Source organism: Pundamilia nyererei, unplaced genomic scaffold, assembly GCF_000239375.1.
Source record: "Pundamilia nyererei isolate P.nyererei 1_Seehausen unplaced genomic scaffold, PunNye1.0 scaffold00025, whole genome shotgun sequence".
Classification (NCBI taxonomy): domain Eukaryota; kingdom Metazoa; phylum Chordata; class Actinopteri; order Cichliformes; family Cichlidae; genus Pundamilia; species Pundamilia nyererei.
Window position 1 is genome coordinate 2093652 of NW_005187426.1, and position 22132 is coordinate 2115783.

At 39.8% G+C, this 22132-nt stretch overlaps 2 protein-coding genes across 2 annotated transcripts in view; one reads left to right on the forward strand and one right to left on the reverse strand.

The window, feature by feature from the left end:
* Positions 1-1967: 1967 nt before the first annotated feature.
* Positions 1968-16702, reverse strand: ulk3 (unc-51 like kinase 3). The gene is made up of 17 exons (XM_005727596.1): positions 16607-16702; positions 15896-16038; positions 14737-14877; positions 14009-14129; positions 13687-13782; positions 13422-13565; positions 12628-12710; positions 11170-11325; positions 10897-11002; positions 10715-10755; positions 10416-10518; positions 9616-9680; positions 9213-9291; positions 7696-7736; positions 5425-5472; positions 5230-5293; positions 1968-3109 (listed from the first exon to the last, which is right to left on the reverse strand). The coding sequence occupies exons 2-17, from the start codon at positions 15998-16000 to the stop codon at positions 3093-3095; spliced, it is 1410 nt and encodes a 469-aa protein (XP_005727653.1). The 5' UTR covers positions 16001-16038; positions 16607-16702; the 3' UTR covers positions 1968-3092.
* Positions 16703-17056: 354 nt separating this feature from the next.
* tars3 (threonyl-tRNA synthetase 3) overlaps positions 17057-22132 on the forward strand; it is a 12921-nt gene continuing 7845 nt past the window's right edge. The window contains exons 1-9 of the mRNA XM_005727595.1: positions 17057-17387; positions 17655-17741; positions 17852-18039; positions 18230-18353; positions 18597-18721; positions 20127-20244; positions 20329-20393; positions 20517-20595; positions 21312-21458. Of these exons, the coding sequence (XP_005727652.1) occupies positions 17064-17387; positions 17655-17741; positions 17852-18039; positions 18230-18353; positions 18597-18721; positions 20127-20244; positions 20329-20393; positions 20517-20595; positions 21312-21458 (1257 nt within the window). The 5' untranslated portion in view covers positions 17057-17063. The remainder of the gene's footprint in view (positions 17388-17654; positions 17742-17851; positions 18040-18229; positions 18354-18596; positions 18722-20126; positions 20245-20328; positions 20394-20516; positions 20596-21311; positions 21459-22132) is intronic.

Here is a 22132-nt window from a genome sequence, read left to right on the forward strand (position 1 = left end):
GGCGCTATATAAATAAAATTGAATTGAATTGAATTGAATTCTCAAGTAAGTCCAACTGTCTGCTGCGAGATAGAGAAACAATGCAGCCTACAGCTACAATATAGCACAACTCCGTCTCATGTAGTTAGACTGTCTTTGGTTCAGTCTGTCTTAACCACTGCCATGCATCTTAAAGTCCTCCAAAAAAAACAAAAAAAAAAACACCCTGTCCCCCCAATTCTGGGAGCAAAGTCAAAACAAACATGCACAGAGGAGCCTTGGGGATTGTGTGTGGAGGAGAATGGGGGGTGGGGTTACAGAGGGAGCAGTGTGCTGGAGCCCATTTTCTAAATTATCTTTATTCAACATTTCTTTAAAACAAACCCCCCTGTTCCCCCAACTCCAAAGTGGGGTGACCCATGGATTTGGGAGGTTCTTATGTCACACGCATACAATGTTCCATTCATGACAGCCATGGAGCCATAGCAACTAGCCGACCTGCTCTCTATGTAGAGGGATGATGGAGTCAAGGTCACCCAGCTCCTTAGGGACCAGAACATACAAACCCCTCTTTATAGGCAACAGTGATACCAGCACTACTCGTGTGTAGCTTTAACAGTACCAAAAGAAAAAGAGAGGGAGGAAGGGAATATGGAGACTGATCGAAGCCACAATGCTGTAGGTCGTGGTTTAGGAGAGGAGGATCGGTGATGTTTTGGAGGAGGGGTGGTGGGATAAGTTTTCCATCTAAGAAGCTCCCATTCTGGGCTGCATTACTGTAAGGTTATTCAGCAGACTTTTTAAGAAGGCAATATAAATTGGCAGTACTCCCAGAAACAACAAAGCAAGCACAAGGGTCAAAATTGCATCCAAAGTTTTCCTGGCAGCAACATGCTCGCGCTATGATTAAAGCAAAGAAACTGAGCCAACACCACGGGCACCGACAGCCAATTACAGCCCCCTCCATAGCACAGCCACAAACTCATCACCCAATGGTTCTTCATCCCGTTGCTTCGGGGCCATGCTGTTTCTGCTCTAACCATACGGTCTGGTACTGATTTACACCTGGCATGACCAGGTGATTGTTATTAGCTAAATGAGAGCACAGAAAACAAACATTAATCTGAGTCCTGGTTTTGAAGACCGCTCGTAAACCTATGACAACCACAGCTGCAGTTTTTTAAGATATCAAAATACATCTCTTTCCGATTTTCACAAAACTTAGTCTTTTGATCTACTGATCCAGTTTTTAAATGGGCAATTTAATATTGGAAATAAGTTGGAAAAAGCGAACGTGACAGAAATAAAAAAAGAATAATCAAAGAACTGTGGAAATCAAAATATCTTGGCTTTTAGAGTTTAGCATAAATTAAAAACACACACACACACAGAATCATGCATTTCCATTAATGGAGCAGTACTGTGTTTCACTGGAAACTGCATGGTAAACACATCTTTCAAACTCCGAACTTTCACTTTGTAAGACAGGCCTTGTTTTCCCCCCCAAAGAGGCAAAAATCTTATTTTGGGGGTGAGTGGGACAATCATTTTACTTTTCCAAAAAAGATAACAGTAAGCCAAAGCTTCACAGAATAAAAATGTGGATCTATCATGTTAGGTCTTCAACTGACATAATTTTGTGAAAAAACCTGGACGTAGCATTCTTGGCAAAAGAGATTATGCAGATGAAATAAATTCCTCACCATTCTCCAGTTTTTGTGACATTTTATTGAATCTGTTATCTCATCTCATGAATCATATTATTAACAAGTATTCTTACTTTTCCCTTCCCTGCCTCCCTGTCTCCACCCCTCGTGGACACGAGCCAGCTGTTTCTACAGAGCACACTTCCAGATGATGACGGTGGTGAGGAACCAGGAGCGCTGTTCACAAGAAGACAAATAAATCTTTGCAAAGATTCTGAAAAATGAGCGTTTGCGACGTGCTGCTGACAAAACTTCAGACTGCACAATTTTTAAAGATTGCGATTTTATTTTGAGACAGAACTGTCATTTGTGATTTGTCATTTAATAAATACATATTAAAATTCACACTGTATAAAGAAATTAAATAATGAAACAGTACAGCAGAATGAAAATCTTGCAAACAAACATACAGTATAATATTTTTGATAATTGTATTAAAGCTCCCTTTTGGAATATTCAAATAAATGAAATCTAAACGGTCCGTGAAGACCTACAACAGCGAGGATCATTGGCTTGCCACCATCTATTAAGTTTTTTACCGTTTCACAGAGGCCCAGTTATGAAGGCTTTACTTGAACTCCACAACTCAGTGTATCCCTCAAATCTAAAGCCAGTGCCAAACCTAAGAAAATGCATGTCTAGTGTAAATAAGGCAGAGGCCGCACCTCTCCAGTTTTCCCCTCATAGCGGTGGAGAGAACTCCATCAGTGGAGAGAGCATGGTGAGCCTGTGGTTCACCCACAGTAAAGGCAGTGGGGGGAAAAGGGGGGTGCGGAGTAGTATGTAGCTGTTTGTACAGGCCTCTATATCATATATCGTACATATCATCTATACTATTTGCTGAAAATGCTTTTGAAACATCTTAATGTCACAGCTCTGGCTTATTTGTATTTTCAGTTTTTCGTAGGTTTAGTTAAACTTCAAATACATTTGAATGTTCTGCACCAAACCAAAATGCAACAGTGCCAGTTGCGTGTTGCCGCGACAGTGTTGTATTGTCATACAAGCTGTCCACCATTTACATATCAATGGTGTGTCAGTAGGAGGGGATTCGGGCTAAGCAGGGCAACAACAGTGTAAAGAACAGGGAACTTTCACATTCAGCAGTGTGCAAATCCAAAATTCAAGAGTTTCTTACCAGCCAACTTTTTTTTTTTTCCTGAAAAATAATAAACAGAAGTTCACTACCTGTCCAATCATTTCATGTAAAAACTTTACAGCATCAGCCAAAACATTGACCACATTTGGCTGGCAAGTGCAATATCCCACCCAGATAGTGTACTCAGTTGGTTAGGATGTGGTGTGATTTGGCTACAGCAGAAAGCTGGTCAGGTGAAGGCTCTGTGTCCAACCTGTACACTGACAGACAGCCGAGGAGTTCCAGTCTTCCCACGGTGGCTGTCCTGTTTACTGCAAACAGCAGGCTGAGAAGACAGAAATGTGTCAAGCTCCACTTTTTCAAGATTACAACACATTTCCTACAACATTTGAAATAATTATTCTCTAAGGGTTCGGTAAACACATCTGGCATCCAAAAAGATGAAGAATATTTTCCAGAGTTGCTTAGGAAACTTTTATGTTATTCATTTCGACTGATTAAAGGAAAACAGTGTGTTAGACTAAACATCTTCAACATTTTTATAAAAACAACTCTTTATAAACATTTAAAGTTTATAGATAAATTAATTATCTAACTTAATGCGCATTTGTGTTACTACCTATGAGCTTAAATGTGATGTCTTTCTCCTACAGAAGTGCACATCAGCAGCCCAGGTGTTCTGTCTGTGCCACTGCATAATTAGCAATCACCGTTACACTACGTAGATATCACTTCATCAATCAGTTTTCTGAATCTAAATTCAATTGTGAAACTTTAATGAAAGTACAGGCAGATTAAAGACCAGCTAATGTCCGAATTGACTGCATCAGATATTCAAGTCCTCACATGCGTCTCTGTTAGGTAATACTTAGGAGAGTCCAGGGCTGCAGTGCATGTGTGAAAAGTGCTTTAGCGTGTTGTCTCCTGTCCACTCTCCAGCATAGACAGACTGGCATCCCACCAAATAGTATATGTAGTTTGCAGTATATGTATACTCTTCTTGTGATTTTAATACTGATGTCATAGCAGTGACAGAAACTAATAATCATCTGCATTTAGAATAAAATGTACTCTATGCTTATTAGGCCTGCATCAGAATTCTGGCATGATCCCCATGTTTCAGATTTTTCCATGAAATCCAATTGCTTATACTTGTTTGTGTATTTTTTTTTCTTGCTGACATTTTCTGCATCAGGGTAACAAAAGAAGCTTTGAATTATTTTCTATAACAATCTTCTTCTGAGGTGTTACAGCTCTAAGCCAACTCATCTTTGAACAAAGCCAGTACAAACAGCCACTGACACTGATAAAATATAATTAATTTTGTAAACACACTAAATCGTGACCTTGGAGGAGATGCGAGTCCTCTTTTATTGTTTGTTGCTGCATGAGCCAAACAGAACATGTCCAGTCCTTTTCCATAAATAAACCTTTATGTAAATGGAGTTATCAGATATTCATCTGCCAAGACCTTCATTTCTATCCCCTGCTGGGCTACACTGATCATGCATATGATGCCAGTTTAAATATTCAGGGCTCCAGGCTTGTAAGGGAAAGGTGCTGTACATGGACTACCAAGACAGTCCGACATGTGAATTTTTAGAGGAGTTTAGAGATCTCAGTTCTCAGCAAAAGTTGGTTATGCTTATGTTGGTGTAGTCTAAGGTCACCAGACAGGCTTGGGCGTAGCTGCAACCCTCTCTACTACAGCTACTGTTGGATTAGTGCCAGCCAGGCTGACTGTGGTGTGGTTTTATTAAAATAACACCAGCAGAATTAGAAGCCACATTCTTCATGAAACTTAAACGGCCTCTACAGTCATCAGTTGCCTTCCCCCGTTCCTGTCTTTTTTTCTTTTTTAAATTCATAACTCCCCAGGAATCCCTAGCGGAGAACAGGATATTGTCCCGACTTTAAGTATTTACTATCCATCTAGGAGCAGAGCTTAGAAAATATGAGGAATTAGGTTTTGTCTACAAAGGTTACCACTACAGAAATGTGCAGATATTAAAACTTAACTTTGTGGAGACGTTTGACATGTAGCGACACAAAAGGAACAAAAAGCAACCCTTAAATAGAAGTTTCGAGTTTAGATTTTTTAAAGTTATTATTTTTTTCTTTGAATATGTCTCACTTTCACAATATAGGCTATAGGGGAGGACAGGGCTGCATGGAAATAAAATGAAAGAGTCAGGGAGCCCAGCAGGGCGGCCAGAGCAGCAACAGAATGGCTCATATTTTACTAGTGGAAAAAACTTCAGTGAAAGGACATTTCATTGCAACTTGAGATGTGTGTTCCTCACCTACAGCAACTTCCACCACATCCCCTCACTAACACTACATATACTGTAGCTACTTATCAGAATGGCTGCAAGGTAAAATCAAAAAAGTAAAAACACATTTACGGGCAAAGTAATGATTACACAACACAACAGGGAGACTCACAACTTCTGACGGATTCTGCGAGAGATTCTCGATCCAGAGAAACGTCCCTTTGAGTCTCCTGCATCTGAAAAATTAACAAAACATGTATCTTAAGATCCTTGCCTCTGTTTTTTTTGTAAATCAAATGTTTTCTCATACAGTCTGGGGTCTTTCTTCTCCTTCACTTGAATGTACGCTGAAGGAGTGCATGCTTACCTTAATATGCTTTTTGAGGTATTCAGCTCTGCTCATGAGGCTTTTAATCTGATGAGATACAAAATTCCAATAAATTTGGTAACAGATACACAGTTACAACACAGGCACAGTGGATTTCATTTTAAACATGTTTTCTACTCAGGATTTTAACTGTGCCTGCAGCATGAATCCAGAAGCAAGGCTGACTAGTTAAAATATAATCCATCCCATAGTAGATGAGATAACAGATTGTACAGATATTCATAGTTCCTAGACTTCAGTGATCCCCCTTTTCTCTGGTTTTTAATAAAAAGTCTTCTTTGTTATCAAAAGGCTGTAAAACAAAACACATTAGTACAACCCTCAGCTGTAGTTTGTGGTTACATAACACTAGTAATTCTCAGACAGCTTCCAGTATGACCATATAGTCTAATTTTTTACATTTTATTGTGACTTAATTGCCTTTAAGTGAAGTATACAGATGGTTAATTGTTTTTTGTTGTGTATTATGTATTTTATTTATTATTTACTCTACACTGTGCTGTTTTTGTGCAGTAAACAAACAAACAAACAAACAAACAATAAATTCTGGATGCATGTTGGCAAAACCTGAATTGAATCAGATCAAACCAATCATCTCTGCAACTTAGTATTTCTATTTTTTGAAAAGATTTCATATGGCACACACGTGCAAGCGGTAACTGCTGTCATCACAAGGCTCGAGGGTGCTCTTTACTGTGGTAATCAGTCCTTTGGTGATCATGAAGGTTTTTGGCTGCACCTAATACCTAGTTGTACCCCCACTTTGTCACAATTTAAAGCCAGCTCTCTCAGGTCTTACTGGAGTAACATCTGAGGATCGTAATGACGGGAGACCTAAATTGATGACGTCCATAATGTCCCTTTAAAACACCAATCTTTGGAGCCAAATAATCATTCTGACCACAGGTTTTTAGTATCCGGCTCTGACCCCAACCTTATGTAGCCACAAAACTTTAATCACAATCCCTTTAATCACCAACTACAATAAATGTGGAACAAATCTACACGGGTAAGCAAAGTATATGGGGCATGCTGATAACTTGCAGAAATTTTATTACCAACAAAGGCTACAAGACAAAGAGATCCCATGTATGCTCAGCCATAATGACACTATGTCAACACACACTAGCTAGATCCAAGCTATGACTCACTACTGAGAAGCCAGAATATTGAATTACAGCTTTGAGAGACCAAAGTGTGCTCAACAGTAGATATGAACGCACATGGAGGCCAGCCACGGCAGCATGTGTTGGCTTTTTTAGGTTCTCACATACACACATGCTTTCAATCTAATACCCCAAACTCGCCTCCCTAATGCTGCATTAGATTATTACAGCCGCAGCTGAATTTACTTAAGACAAGCACCCATAAAACTTCAAATAGGGAGGTCTACATGGCCCATTCAATCCCCCCCCCCTTTTTTTGGCTTTGTTGTTGAAATATGGCCGTCTGTTGTTGGATCAGTTTCTGGATTAACAATCTTCACAAAAACAAAAGACTCCGGAGCTTTACCAACAGACATACACAACACCTCATCAATGCAAGAATCCAGGATCCTAATTCCTCAAAGTTACAGTAAGCAATCTTACAGGATTGCAGAATTTAGGGTTTTATTCAGCTTCGTTGAGGATGTTGGAAAAACATGGCTATTATTCCCCCAGGTTCTCGCAAGTGTAAGAAGATTAGAAATAAATAAATGGATGCTGACCTTCTTGACATTTTAGATTCATCACATCCCCACATTTTTAAAAACATTTCATTTTTAGCTGACTGACTTTAAAGTTGACATTACTCTTTTGCAACAGAGGCTTTCCAGCCTCTACAGTAACTGAAGTGGATTAGAAAAAACAATAGTCTATGAATGAGACATCTAGCTAAATTTTAGCAAAGTTTTTAAATTGTAAAACCAAAAAAAAGCACCATAAAGCTTTATGTAACTGATAATTTGTCAGTATGTGTACCTCTGCAAGAGTGGTCACGTGACACACTGGTAATACAAGATATCCAATTATCTACGTGGACAGTGATCTATGGGTATGTTACAGGAACTATAGATGATGAATTATATTATTTGTTCTTTACCAAAAACAAAACAAAAACAAAATCGTATTTGATGAGTGGAAAAAATGCTTGCAGGTCATGTGATGGAGTGTGTATTGTGGAAGGTGATCAGCTGAGGGCTCAGTGGAGGTAGGAGATTGTCGTTCCTACTGTGAGCACTGAACCAGAATCCCTTCCTCACACACTCACCTCGCTGTGGAGCAGCTCCCTCCTGCGGCCCTGGGGCTCGGCTGGCTCACCAAGAGGAGAAAAAAAAAGACATAAGAATAATGAGGAAAATAATGAGGAGATGAAGGGAGGAGAGAAGTCCAATACCTAATTACTTAGTTTGTTCTGGGAGAGGTCAACTACAAGACTGGATTTCACTAGTGAGGTTCAAGATGGGATGGTTTCTAATGTAGGCCAGTGTTTTCACCAACTACCATCCAAAAGAGAAGACTCACAGAAAATGGAGAGAGATGAGCAGTAAAAAGAGGAGTCTGTGGTAGTTAGGCATGATGAAAAGCTGTGTGGCAAAGAGCTCCTAGACAGTCAAAGAACCAATCTTTTCCCCCGACTATACTCCTCATGGTATCCTCTGCCACAACAAGGCTCCCTGACACTGGAGAGAGAAGGTGGTTGGGACTGCATTCACCAACCAACTAAACCAGTATAGCATAACAAATCTAAAAAAAAAAAAAAAAAAAAAAAAAAAAAGCTATCAGCGTTATTCGACACGTGTAAAAATTTTCTTCAGACAGCTTTAGAAACTAATATCCATTTCAAGTGAAAAAGTAACAGTATTTTTTAATTGACCAGATTTGTTTCAAAAGCAGTATCTGAATGCTTAGAGCTCTTGTCTATTAGAAAGATAATAGTTTTTGTTTGTTTCCAGTGTGTAAACACAAATAAGTGAAGTGTTCTGTCTGAATGGGAAGCAGATGGCAAGGCTTTCATACCACACACACAGGGTGCTGGCACGGGTCTCATCCCAGCTCAAAGCCACATCTGGATCACTCTATTCCACCTCTTCCATTGGGCTGATCTTCCAGATGAGCTCATGAACCCAGCCTAATGGACGCCAGGCCACAGACAGAGTCACTGGAGTCTCTTCTGTTACTCTGTCTGTCATACTAAGTGTCCCCATCTCGCTCCAAGTCTGTGGTTTCACAGTCTCTTGTCTTTCACCCTTTCAGATTACCTTTCACTCTCCCCCGGTCACCCTTTCTTTGCATCCACCTCTCTAAAAGACCCTTTGTCATGTTTAGTATCTTTTCTTATTCTAGTTAAATTACTCTTTATTCACTCTCCAACGTCTTTCCCTTGAGGATCATTTTTCCTTAGCTATTTCTTGACCTAGCTATAGCCTCAACTCTAACTGAATTTCCTGAACTCTGAGTCCTAGCCTACTCATTATTACCCCACTTTACATAACTCTAAGTGCCAAGCTGCCTTTTAAAATTATTTTTCTTCAAAATCTTTCTTATTTTTCTCTCTCTAGTACCAAATATTTGCAAACACACGAACAAAGCTGCTACAGTCTCAGTGTGCAGAGAAAGTACCAGATAGAGGACTACAAGATGGTTTCATGGTCTTTGGTGACACTTCAGCATTCCCTATGCTTTAGCACTTTAGCTTACCTTAAGAACCGGTGAAGTGGCTCAGCAACCAACATCTATAAAAATCTGAATAACTGATGTTATAACGAAAGAAATGTATTTGTCTACCTGCTAGTCCCAACAGTAGTTCTCCTAAACACTGCTGGTACATATCCAGTGCCTCAAGGTCATCTGATCCACTCTCCTCCTATACAGGAAAGTTAGGCAGAAATTATTTAAGCCAGTATATCAAGTAACTAAAAACTAACTAGCACCACTACTACTACTACTACACAATTTATTCCCTTCTTGTTGGCTGCTGAAACAACAGACACAAAACTGAAAAAACAAACAAACATTTGTTTGGTTCACAAATGAGCTTAAAAGATGTGGTTTGGATATCAATCTAAGAGAAGGGTTTGGTTTTTTACTCTTCCACTTAGGTCTTATTCTCCATTATATTGCCTTTACTTCACTTTGCCTTTATGTGTAACTACAGTGATGTCATCATCCCGCAATAAACCCATCTAACCTTAGCAATGGCAGTAGAGGCCATCTCCAAAGCAGCTAGCAGACGTGGCTGATCTTTAGACATTTCTGCAAATGAAGAAAAACAGAAAACTACTTTGCATTGCTGTTGAATTTAGATGGACACACAGCAGAACTCATTCTACTGAAACATATGCAGAACTTTGAAATTAGCATGAAATATTGATGCATCTTATGACAAACTGTATTGTGGACACAGTGGTTTAATTATATATTTGAGTAATTGTTTGAGCTTCAGACTGAAGAAGCTTCTCGATGAGAGGTAAAACGTCTTCAAGAAACCTAAATAAGTCCAGACACTTTTCTTTCCAAGCTCTTTAGACTACGATGACCTGGATGACTGAAAACCTTCACAGACATTTCACCTCCAGGACGAAGAGAAATGAACATTTTTTTCCTTCTAATACTGATTAAAGTTTTACATGTTTCATCTTTGCATGTCTGCTATTCTACAAAAACCGATTTTGAAGTAAACATCCAATTATTTGATCTAAGTTAAAAGAAAAATGATACACAGTGTGTGGCTAAACAAGGCTCAAGTTTGATTCATAGTGCAGCACTAAGTGAACCTGGACTTCACAGACATGTTGCTTGAATGAAGGCTGCAAAGACTGGTGTGTGGCCTTGGTAATAATGTGTGGTGTAAACATAGGATATTGATTAACAAGCACAGTGCTTATGTAAAACAAAATACAGCAGGCTTCATCCAGCTTGGGAGCCATGTGGTGCCTCAGCCTCTGCCCGGAGATGTATGGTTTTTTTTTGTTTTTTTTGTTTCTTTACCTCGGAGGATGTCCCTGGAAGTCCGCGCCTGCTCGAAGCTCAGCCTGTTGTCCGAAGCTACCAGGGCTTTCAGCTCCTCAGCTCTGGACACATACTGCCTGACCTGTGGAAAGGCCGCTTACATTGACTTAACTTAATTACATCAACCACAACATATGGTTCTCATGCTCTCTATACACACATATGGTTTTCATAAAGAAGAATTCATTACAAGTGAGAGCCACTGGATTATAGGGAAAAAAGCAACTGAAAATAGAGGGCAATCCACATGTGAATGTGAGGACTGTTTTCAGGCCTACCTTTTGCCTGAGGGCCTCTTTATGTTGACAATTTGTTTCATCTAGGGAGGGCAAAGAAAAGAGATGTGTTGGTTTTTCATTTATTGAGTTTCCTTTGCCACTTTATTGTGCTGGAACAAAGACAGTGCATCATAGTGGGCCTTAAGTCATAGACAGGATATTATGGTGGTTGTTGCTCTTACAATAAATAGCAGGGACAAAGTGCTCAAGAGCACTGCAGTAAAGCGAGAGTGCTGCAGACCTCTCCCCCTCCTGGTCCTTCTGAACGGCCTGTAGGACCAGCTTTTTCTGGAAAGAAGAAACAGAAAGTGGTATTACTGATTGGAAACGGATACAAACGTCTATTCATTAACACCACACAGCGAAAGTATGTTTACAGACCTACAAACGCATGTATAAAAGTCAGTCACATACAAAATATTTCTTGAAAATCTGGAATAATCCTAGTCTCTTACCGCTTTCACTATACTTTCTGCAGTTGGCATGTGCTCCATATCCACAAAAGGGTGGGTAAAGAACTCTGCAAAGGTAATCCGGGCATCTGGATTTCTCTCCAGCAGCCGCAACAGAAGGTCTCTGCAGTCCTTGGATACCCTGGCCCCGGGAGGGAGCTGATACAAAACACAACCTTATTGCATTGCATCCAATCGGCATGGCGATACAAGGAAAAAGGACAGCACATTGTTACCACAGACCCTCTGGTCTCACGTTGCTACTTTCTGTCAAAAGATGACCTTTAAACTCTCTGTGTGAATCCCTGGATAATGGGCCATGTGCTAATGCAATCAATTAAGTCTAAGCCTAATGTTTGATTCAGGAATCCTAGTGTTTTGAAAGTCCTCCAACATTAAAGTGCACGGATCGCGGATGCCCCAGTAGCCCATCACGTACAAAGGCTGGACAGAGGGTTTCATTACTGTCATGGGACCTTTGCTGCACGTCATTCCGCCCCTCTTTCCCCTTTTCTTGTCTCCATTAAAGAAAGGGTAAAACAAGCACATGTTTTCTTGATAATTCTTCCAATCTTAAGCCTAATGTGGTTTGCGCATGTGGCAAAAAATAGGACAAAGACACAAATAGAGTTATTAGTTACTAAGCCATTTAATTAATTATCTCTCTCTGTCTCTTTTTTAAGAGATCACAAGCCCTTGTTTTCTGTATGTAAACACAGTTTTCAGTCCCAGACTGCCCTCTTAAATCAGTATTTGTCAAACTCTGGAGTAGACCACAGAATCACTGCAGGAGAGGACAAATGAAAAGAGTAAAAGTATGGAATGAAGCTAAGAGAGGATAACATTTATTTAGGGAATAAACAAACAGCTTATGCTGCTGTCTTGATGTTTATTTCACTCAAATTCATCTAGTATCTTTTATTATTTCTCATCATTTAAAAGTTCATGTTCTTCAGCTTCCTAGAAGAGACATGTCAGATTGTCTTGAATGTTGTAGGTGATTTAAGAGGACAAGTCATGTTTCAGTAGAGCTTCAATTGCTGGTTCCTCTTGAGTGGAATAGTTTGCCATCTAGTGGTTAAATCCAGTACATGGGAGAAAAATACTTGCAACTGTTGTGTTTTCTACACAGGCCACCTACAGCATATTTCAGATTTACTGTTAGGAAATTATTACTATGCTATCTAATTTGAAGAAGATGTAATGATACATATCAATCTGGAAAACCTGATCAACCCCAATATACTATGGAGATACGGTACAAATGTAACAAAATGAAATGCTTAAATTTGTGCCTTTGCATACTGACGAGCAATTTTTATAAACATAAGAAACATAACTATAGCATTCAGCAGGATTTCTACATCCATAGTTGGAATAGTCATTGTCATTTGCACATTTGCTCATAACCAGTGCAATTCAAGTTTTTCTAACACACTCACCAGATTGCTCATAACTTACTTCAATAGGTTGGCTGCTCCTGATCTTCTCCTCTAATTCAGCATATGACTTTGATGCAAATGGTGCTCTGCCAAACAATGCCTCTGTGTGCACAAAAACAATGGGCAGTAGATTATTACAAAAGAATAATTATGCAATAATTACTGAGTACTTCATAATAAAAAAAATAAAGAAAGTGATTCAACTGAGCAATCTTAATAACCTCTTGCACACAGATACACAGATAGACAGACAGATAGACAGATAGATATTAAAACAATCAACAACTTGAATGTTGGATTTTATTGAAAAATTCTGTGCAAATGAAAAATTAAATTAATTCTACTTAGCTTTTCTAAAAAGCACATAATATAAAATATTCTTTTCATTTTGCACTGTACAGTGTCACACCGATAGCACACGTTACTGCTGTGTGCTATTACAATATTATTGCACAATTACTGCACTAAAAACCCATAAAGGGCTCTTCACCACTCTGTCACTTGATGATTAATAGTTCAATTCTACTTTTAGCCTACTGAGTGAGCTCTTTCAAGCCTGCAGGGTCAGGCAGCTGATTAGCCTTTTATTGCTGGAAAAAGAGTGGTGTCAAGAGATTATAAATTACTGTCAGAAGTGAGACACACAACATGGCACAGGACAGATTACACCAGATTCTGTGTACCCAGAACCACATTAGTTGCCAAGATGTCTAACACAAATGCATTACAAGTGACAAATGAAGCAAAGTATTCTTCATGTTGATGGCATTTCACATTCACAAGAGATAAAATATGTGAACACGCAGTACTTGCCATAGAGAATAACTCCTACAGACCACAGATCCACCCTGGAGTCATACTGCCGACGGCACACCATCTCAGGAGCCATGTAGAGAGGAGAACCTCTCAGGACACTCTGCTCGTCCCATGGGGACATGTATTGTGCAAAACCAAAATCTGTGGGCAAATTAGGAAGTAAATTACATCTGAAACTATCTGTTTATTCTCTACCAGTTGGCATGTTTACAGTAAAACATTAGCTTCCCGTGCTTGTTGTTTAGTGAGTGCATGTGATCACCTGCTAGTTTCAGGATAGAGCCGCTGAGCAGAATATTCTGGGGTTTCAAATCCAGGTGTGAGATATTTCGCTCATGAAGAAACTGGAGGGCACAAGCTGTTTTTGTGGACAGATGTAATAGCTCAGGATAGAATATGAATGCAATTTTATTCCACAAACAAGTATGCACAGCTGAAAAAGTTTTCGAATTGGATTTAATTTCCAGACTTCCTAAAACGGGTATGTAAAAACCTGCTTCATGCTGATTGCTTTCAAACAAGTCTCTCATCAAAAACATTCACATAAAACTTCAGCAATGTTGTTTGAAATGGGAATCACCCACCAATCTGCTGCAGGAAGCGCCGAGTCACACTCTCAGGTAAAATCCTGCGACTGCGAATGAAGCAGGAGAGATCGCCACCAGAACACCATTCAAGAATCAAGTAAATATTTTCAGCATCCCACTGATGAAAAAGAAAAGGTCAGACACTGAGGGACAGAGTCGAAGCAAGAGTATTAGTTTTATTTCACATTTATTTCGTTAATATCTTTCTTAATGTTTTAAAAACATAAATATCAGCTAAAAAAGAAGAAAACAGGAAGAAAACATATAAACAAGAGAGAAATTATATAAAAAATGTATATAGAAAATTATATAGAAAGTGATATCCAAACAATTAATGTAGAAAAAGGTGCAAATATAGTAAATACAATATTGTAAATAACAAAATATTTTAAAACAATTTATTATTCAATCTGGAAAAAGTTTATATAATAATATGGGTCTAGTGCCTTTCTGTTCCTTTTTCCTATTTTATTGATTTTTTTAAGTACCACAAATATTATTTACAGTATTTTTTTATTTTTATTTTGGGAGATTGCTGCAACTGGTCCAGGGTGTATCCTGCTTCTCACCCTACAACAGCTGGGAGAAGCTCCCGCCCTTATATTCCTGAACTAGATGAACAGTTATTAAAAAGCCAGACAGATAATATGGGACACAAAACTCTGCCCATCAAAAAAAAACCTTGCATAAGTACCAGCTATACTAAAACACATGTATGAGCTAACCTGGAAGTCTTTCAGCTGCACTATATGAGGATGGCGCACAGTCTTTAGGATTTCAATCTCTGTGAGCAGATTTTCTGTGGAAGCCTTGTTAAGAGTCTTCTTTCCAACTACTTTAACTGCAACCACCTCTCGACTGTTCCCCTGCAAAACAAACAAACAAACAAAAAAAAAAGGTTTTAACAGGACTGCATAGTCATTTGAGAAATCAAGTACGCTCCATGACTCAAAAGTCCACAGAACCAACTTCAGCAGCAATGACTTGTGACCGTTTTCTGCATGACTACAGTTTCTCACAACATTATGGAAGAATTTTGGCCCACTCTCCTTTACAGTGTAGTTTTAGTTAACTGAAGTTTGTAGAAATTAATTTATATTCAGCTCTCTTAAGGTCTTGCCACGCTTTTAAATCAGGTTGAGCTCTGGACATTAACTGGACCATTCCAAAATCTTGCTTCTTTTCTTTTTCAACCATTCGTGACCAAATTAAGACAATGCTTTAACTATCAGTCAAATAGCCTCGCATTTTACTCTACAATATTGGTGCCGAGATCCTGTGGCTGAAAAACAAGCCCAAATTACCACTCCACTAATGTTGTTGACAGTTGGCAGGTGTTTGTGTTGATATGCTGTGTTTTTTGCTAAGTAGGGGCTGTACATTATAGCAAACATCTCCACTATGGCTTTGTCTGTCCAAAGGACATTGTTTCAGAAGTCTTTTGATTTGTTATGTGCCATGTTGATTTGAGAGATAAGAACTTTTCTCCTGATAACCCCTCTTAGCAAGCCATATTATTCCGCCTTTTTCTAACTTTACCATCATGAACTTGAACATTTAACATGCTAGCTGAGGCTTTTGGAGTTAGGCTAGGCCTCTGTTAGGCTAGGACTCGGAGTTCAGGAAATTCAGTTAGAGTTGAGGTGACCACTTCTAAAAAACCTCAGCTTTTTTAGAAGTTGTCACACTTGCAGATGATCAATTAATCAAATGCGCAGGGTTGCATGGACACCTGTCTAAACTTTCTTTTTTACATTATTATGCATAGTGCATAACATACTCTGTGTGAGCCTTAAATGCAGAAAGAATTAGGAATGTAAAATGTGTGGTATATAATCAAAATGACTAATAATACCCACATTTACATATCACAGATTAACTCACCTTCCTGTAGGCTTTGTAGACTGTAGCATATGTACCACTGCCCAGCCGCTCTGTGAGAATAAAGTCTGACAGTTTTGGAGGAGCAAAGCTGGAAGTTGATGCCATGTTGCCACCAGCATGAGATTCTCCCACACAGATCTAAGCTGGAATTTAAGATCGATATGCTGCCTGTTAATACCAAATACCTAATTTTAACCAGCACGAAGAGAAGGAAGGGAAAGTCGTCAGTCTGACCACAGCCATATCGCTTCAAAACTATTGCAATAAAGCGTATTTCAAATATTCTATCAAATACATGTTTATAGTATAAACATTTTATTGAGTTGGCGTCACTTATTCTTCTCTATCCAGGCAGGCAAATCAGTAGTTTGGTGAAGACTATAGCTTCAGTTTACTTTCGGTTGTTGTATCCTGAATTCATGCCGAATTTCAGACAGGCTAATGAATGCTCGTCTAGCAAGTATTTATCATCCTAATACACAAAAGAACCGTAAACAGTTTTTTTTTCTTTAAAAGTGCACACATTCCTGTTTACCCTGTTAGCTTCAGAAGTTCTAGCAAGCTAACTTAGCACTTTTACATTATGCTAGTATGTACACAGCCACTAGATGTACTCGAAGTAAACCAATGCCCGGATTAAACACAGAGTATATACAGGTTTCCTGGTTCACACAAAAATAACAAATGGACCAGGAAATATCTGTCACGAACCTGTAGGCCAACCGCAGCATATGAATGAGGAAAGTACTGTTTACATCCCTGCTGTTAGACTGTCTCATGCTGTACAGCAGCTGACGTCAACACGTATTAAAAATATGTTACTGCCTCCTAGTGTTGATACTCCGTTACTGCAAGTCAAGGGAGCGATGGCTTTCTATGAAAAAGTCGTTTTTGATAGCGGTTTAGTATACTAGGAAATTAGGATTGTAACACCCACAAAAATATTACTCACTTCTCGAGGAGATCAGTTAAAAGATCTGCTTAAAACTGAATAAATCCTTTTTTTAACCTAGTATTAATGTAAAACATGTAAAACTCTATATCAAATCTAATTTGGTTAGAGATAGATCATTTTTTTGGTTTGTCCTTTTACCACAATTTGGAGTCGAGGCTTTTATTTTCTATAAAAGCTCAGCGGAAGTCAGCTGTCATTGGTGGTCATTTAAAGATGGCGGAGTGCTTGGCTGCACGTCTGGCCGCCCAGGAGGAGCAAATTTTGCTCCTCACCAGGGAAATATCCACGCTCCGGGATGGACTGGGTCAAGGTCTAGACGCCGCCGGTCTCGCGGTGGTCTCTCCGGAGCTGGAGAACCTGCGGACGGAGAATGAGAAGCTCAGGTATCGGCTGCTGCACCTCCGGCGGGGTCTTCAGGCGGAGTTGGAGCTGGAGGAGGCGCGGGGCAAGAGGCAACAAGAAGCCAAGTGTGACAAAGCTCCGCAGAAAAATACCACCAAACCTCAGCAGACAAACAACCGAGCTGACAATAACAAGGTAATTATACAGACCGGTGTAGTTTAAATCGTTTTTATGTAATATGAGTAAGCTGTGAGCCGTAGTAGTCCTGTATCGTTATGAGTAGCGGGCCTCTGTCCCGTGAAATGGCAAGCTATGCTACCCCATTTCCAGAAATAGCAATCCTAGTCAAGCCCATGTGTTTGCACTCTTTAAGCGGTGAATAGGCTGATAATGTGGCTTGGCAGAAATCGTGATAAGAGGACATTGCAGGTTTGAAGAAGCACACTCTTTTCTGATTAACAGGTGGCAACTGTGAGTACAAAAACAGGTGATGGGAACAAGAAAGGGAAGAAACACGACAAGGTGCAAGGAGATGGAGGCATGAAAGAGGTGCTGATCACAGGACCTGCAAGTTATCCTGTTCATCCAAACGCTGATACCAAAGTGTGGACAATTTCTTGACTTCGATTGTTTTTATTTTTATTTTTTATCTGCTTCAGCTGAGTCCCTGGCCTGAATACATTGCAGAGCGTCTCAGTCTTTATGAGGAACTAAAGAGAGAGAGCGATGCCCTGCAGTCAAAAAAAGCTGCAGAAAGTAAGCCCATTACAGTGGAGCTCCCAGATGGGAGAAAGGTGGAGGGCAAAGCTTGGGTCACTACTCCATATCAGCTGGCCTGTAATATCAGGTTAGTACCACTGATTTCATCACTAATAATCAGCTAATAATTGTATTACTTAATGTGGGTATTTACTAATAATAACAACAGAGAATGTTGCCTCTGTGTTCTTTATGCTTTTTTTCTGCAAATATTCTTAATTCTCATGCTTTATCATAATGAGAGAAACCGCTGACACAGATTTGCATTTGTCTTTCAGTCAGGGTCTTGCTGACAATGCTGTGATTTCTCGGGTAAATGGGGAACTGTGGGATCTGGACAGGCCTCTTGAGCAGAACTGCTCACTTGAGATCTTGCGCTTTGACAATGAGGACGCTCAGGCTGTGAGTACTCTTAAACCTTTAAAGTTGTCAATAATTTTTTAATATTGTTTGTAAATACAGACTTTGGTGGGACACAACATAAATGCACTGCAAATCAGTTTCTGAGATCATTCAATGAATTTTATTCTTAAATATTTTCAATATTGTACAAAACAAACTTATGAGGGCATCCATAAACATACACTGAGTTACTGTAACTACTTTTTTTTTCTCACAAGAATGTTAATGTTATTTAATCCCTAGGTGTATTGGCATTCCAGTGCTCACATCCTGGGGGAGGCAATGGAGCGCTTTTATGGGGGTTGTTTATGTTATGGACCTCCCATAGAAAATGGTTTCTACTACGACATGTTCCTGGATGGACAAAAGTGAGCAAGTATTGCCATTAATAGCTCAATATTTCCATACATTTTTTTTTTTTTTGTATTTGAGTTTGAATGTTCTGGTATGGCATTTTGGCATTAATCATGCCAATAATCATCATTATTCATGTGTATGCATTTGAGATTTTTATTATAGACTGGTGGTCCACAGCATCCTCATGTCAGACCTGACTAACCTTGAGTCCCTTAATCTAAGGAGCTTGAAATGAAAAGCGGCTAGACTTCTTTGAGTTTCTTGAAGACGTTTCACCTCTCACCTGAGAAGCTGCTTCAGTTCTAAGACCAGTTGGTGGAGAGTTCCAGATTTTAAGCGCTATTGGGAGTTGTCCCTTAAGAGGATTGTTGGCCCAGTATTGATCATGTGCCTAATCACATGAGCCAAGGTGTGGGTCATTATCAGCAGAGGTTGCAGGTGAAACCACTGCGAGACCTTGCCTCACCCTATCATGTGACTTATTGAGATCAATTGACACAAGATGTGAGTGGGTGTCTGGGAAGGGATCTCAAAACTGGATTATAGGTTGCAGACGGTTGGTGTCATAAGCCACCCCCTCTGTTCAAGGATGGTTGTTCACAGTGGACATAGATGGCTTCTTTCACTCCTCTTTTACACCAATCTGTCTTTGTCCAAAATGAAAACATTGGCATCCTCAAAGGAGTGATCTTTATCCTTCAGATGCAGATGTACAGCTGAGTCTTGTCCTGTTGAGGTGGCTCTTCTTGTTGTGCCATGGGTTTATAGAGTGGCTGTTTGGTTTCTCCAATGTAGAGGTCTGAGCACTCCTTGCTGCACTGCACAGCATATACACTATGTTGTTTAGTATATGTTTGGGTGTTTTGTCCTTGGGATGAACCGGTTTTTGTCTGAGTGTGTGGCTGTGTCTGAAGTACACTGGGATGTTGTGCTTGGAGAAGATTCTCATGAGCCTGTCTGATAAACCTGCTACATAATGGATGACAATGTTGTGTGTGTGTGTGTGTGTGTGTGTGTGTGTGTGTGTGTTCGTTCGTGTGTTCGTTCGTGTGTTCGTTCGTGTGTTCGTTCGTGTGTTCGTTCGTGTGTTCGTTCGTGTGTGTGTTCGTGCGTTCGTGTTCCCTTCTGGCTTAGAGGAAACGTTTTCTGCCTGGTGTTGCAGGGTCCTGATTACTCAAAGTTTATGTTCCAGAGGTGGGTTTCTGGTAAACATCAATGCATTCTCCTCAATGTGCACATCGAGGAGTCCTTTGTATCTTCCCAGATGAACTTAATTTTCCCATCTACTGACTTGATGTGAGCTGTGATGGTTTCTACTTCTTGGGTTTTGATTTTGACCCACATGTCATCCAGATTACTGTGCCAGTTGGCTGTCCCTTTCCCTAGAGTCATTTTTAATATGTTTGCTGTTTCCAGGGGTGTGTCCAGCATGGAGTTTGGGGACCTGGAAGCTTTATGTAAAACTGTGGTGAAGGAAAAACAGCCCTTTGAGAGACTTGAAGTCAGCAAGGAGACACTACTAAAAATGTTTAAGGTGAGTGAAAGAGGTAAGACTGGTGTCTTCTGCTTCTGCTTAGACTTATATATCTTACTAACCCCAACCGTTTCCATCTTCCAGTACAACAAATTTAAATGCCGCATTCTCAATGAGAAAGTCACCACCCCAACTACTACAGTCTATAGGTAAGATGTTTATTTTTAACTTGAACTGCTGTGTTTTTGAAATGTCCACTGTGTTACTGTTATTATTTTTAAAGTTTTATTTTCTTGTAATGCTAACTGTTGTAAGTCACAATTCTTTGATAGATGTGGACCCTTGATTGACCTGTGCAGAGGTCCACATGTCAGACATACAGGCAAGATCAAGGCCATGAAGATCTACAAGGTATTTCCAACTCCATATTTTTGTTCTTGGACTCTAGTAGAGATCTTTGCATGCTTCACAGTTAAAAATAAGATCTGAGATTGTCTGAGATCAACCAAGCCTTTCCCTTCAAGCCCGTTTTCATCTAATTCACAGTTTTGTAAAGAACAGAAGGTTTTAACAGCAAAATCTTTATGCCCAAGATGACTATAGCAAGAATACACCCTCTACAGCATCACACTGGTGCTGTGTTCCAGATACCTTGGAACTGGGATGACAGAACTTGTTAGCGGATTCCAGAAAAAAGCGAGGAAAATCAAGATTTGTTTTGGTTCTTAGTAAGGTAGAGCAATGCAGCACAATGCTGCTGCACATTCGTAGATAGAACCAGATCAATGCTCTGTGTAAGTCGCAAATAAATAACAGTGACGGTATAGATTAAAAGTTTTACTACCCTTTATGGTTAGTCCTGCCATCTTGGCTTGATAGCTCTGGGCTGCTGAGTCTGCTCTGACTTTCTGAGTAGGAAATTGGACTTGAGAGGGCGCTTTAGAATCAAATTCCAACTGGGAATATGGAATGCACTATTTAGGTGCAAAGTAGGAAAGAAATCCTGTCTGACACCAAAGATTTGGAGGGATTACTTGTATGCAAACTGTAGGGATTTTTCAAAATGTTGTCATAGGCTTAAGCACCTAACAAACTGAGTCAAAAAGCATTTTTAATTCTGTCATCAGAACTCTTCCACCTACTGGGAGGGACGCTCTGACATGGAGACTCTGCAGAGGCTCTATGGGATATCCTTCCCAGACTCAAAGATGTTGAAGGAATGGGAACGTTTTCAGGAGGAGGCCAAGAACAGAGACCATCGCAAGATTGGAAAAGTGAGTCATTGTAGGCAGTAGTGTTTTAGCATGCCTAGTTTACTCAGGCCTAAAACCAAATCCTAAACCCAGTACTAAGTGCAATTTAATTTGTAATTATGTAATGTGATGGCAAACAGAGCCACTTTCAGGTTTTTGTAGAAGTTTTTCTTCACTAGTTTGTTTCGGTGGTTCTATAGACGTGTCAAAACACTGAAACAAACCTGGACCAACACTACAAGCATTAACTGTGAACATGCACACAAGAAATGGGAAATGAAATGCATTTATTTGAGAGGTTGAAGAGGAGTTCTCTTGTTATGTAATCCAGCAAGCAGAACTCATTGCCAAACCGATTTCTCAGCTTCTCTATATTTTCAGTGCCATACAAGACTGATCGAATGTGAGATTTCTCACTTGAAAACCAGATCGCCTGTTGCTGCTATGTACCAGCTGAGGGCACTGTGTTTCCTCACATTGGCACATTCAGAACAAGTGTGAGTGAGTCATCAGAGCGCCCCAGCTGGTTACCCAGCATGGGAGACACAGACGGCAACACCTCAATCAGCACTTATTACAACGCAGTTTCCATATTAAACACAAGCTATAAGGTTGTCAAAGCCAGTTGGAGGGAGGCGGCAAAAGTGACATGTTGTGTTTAAAGACGGTGTTCGGTGGTATTTTTCTAATTTGAC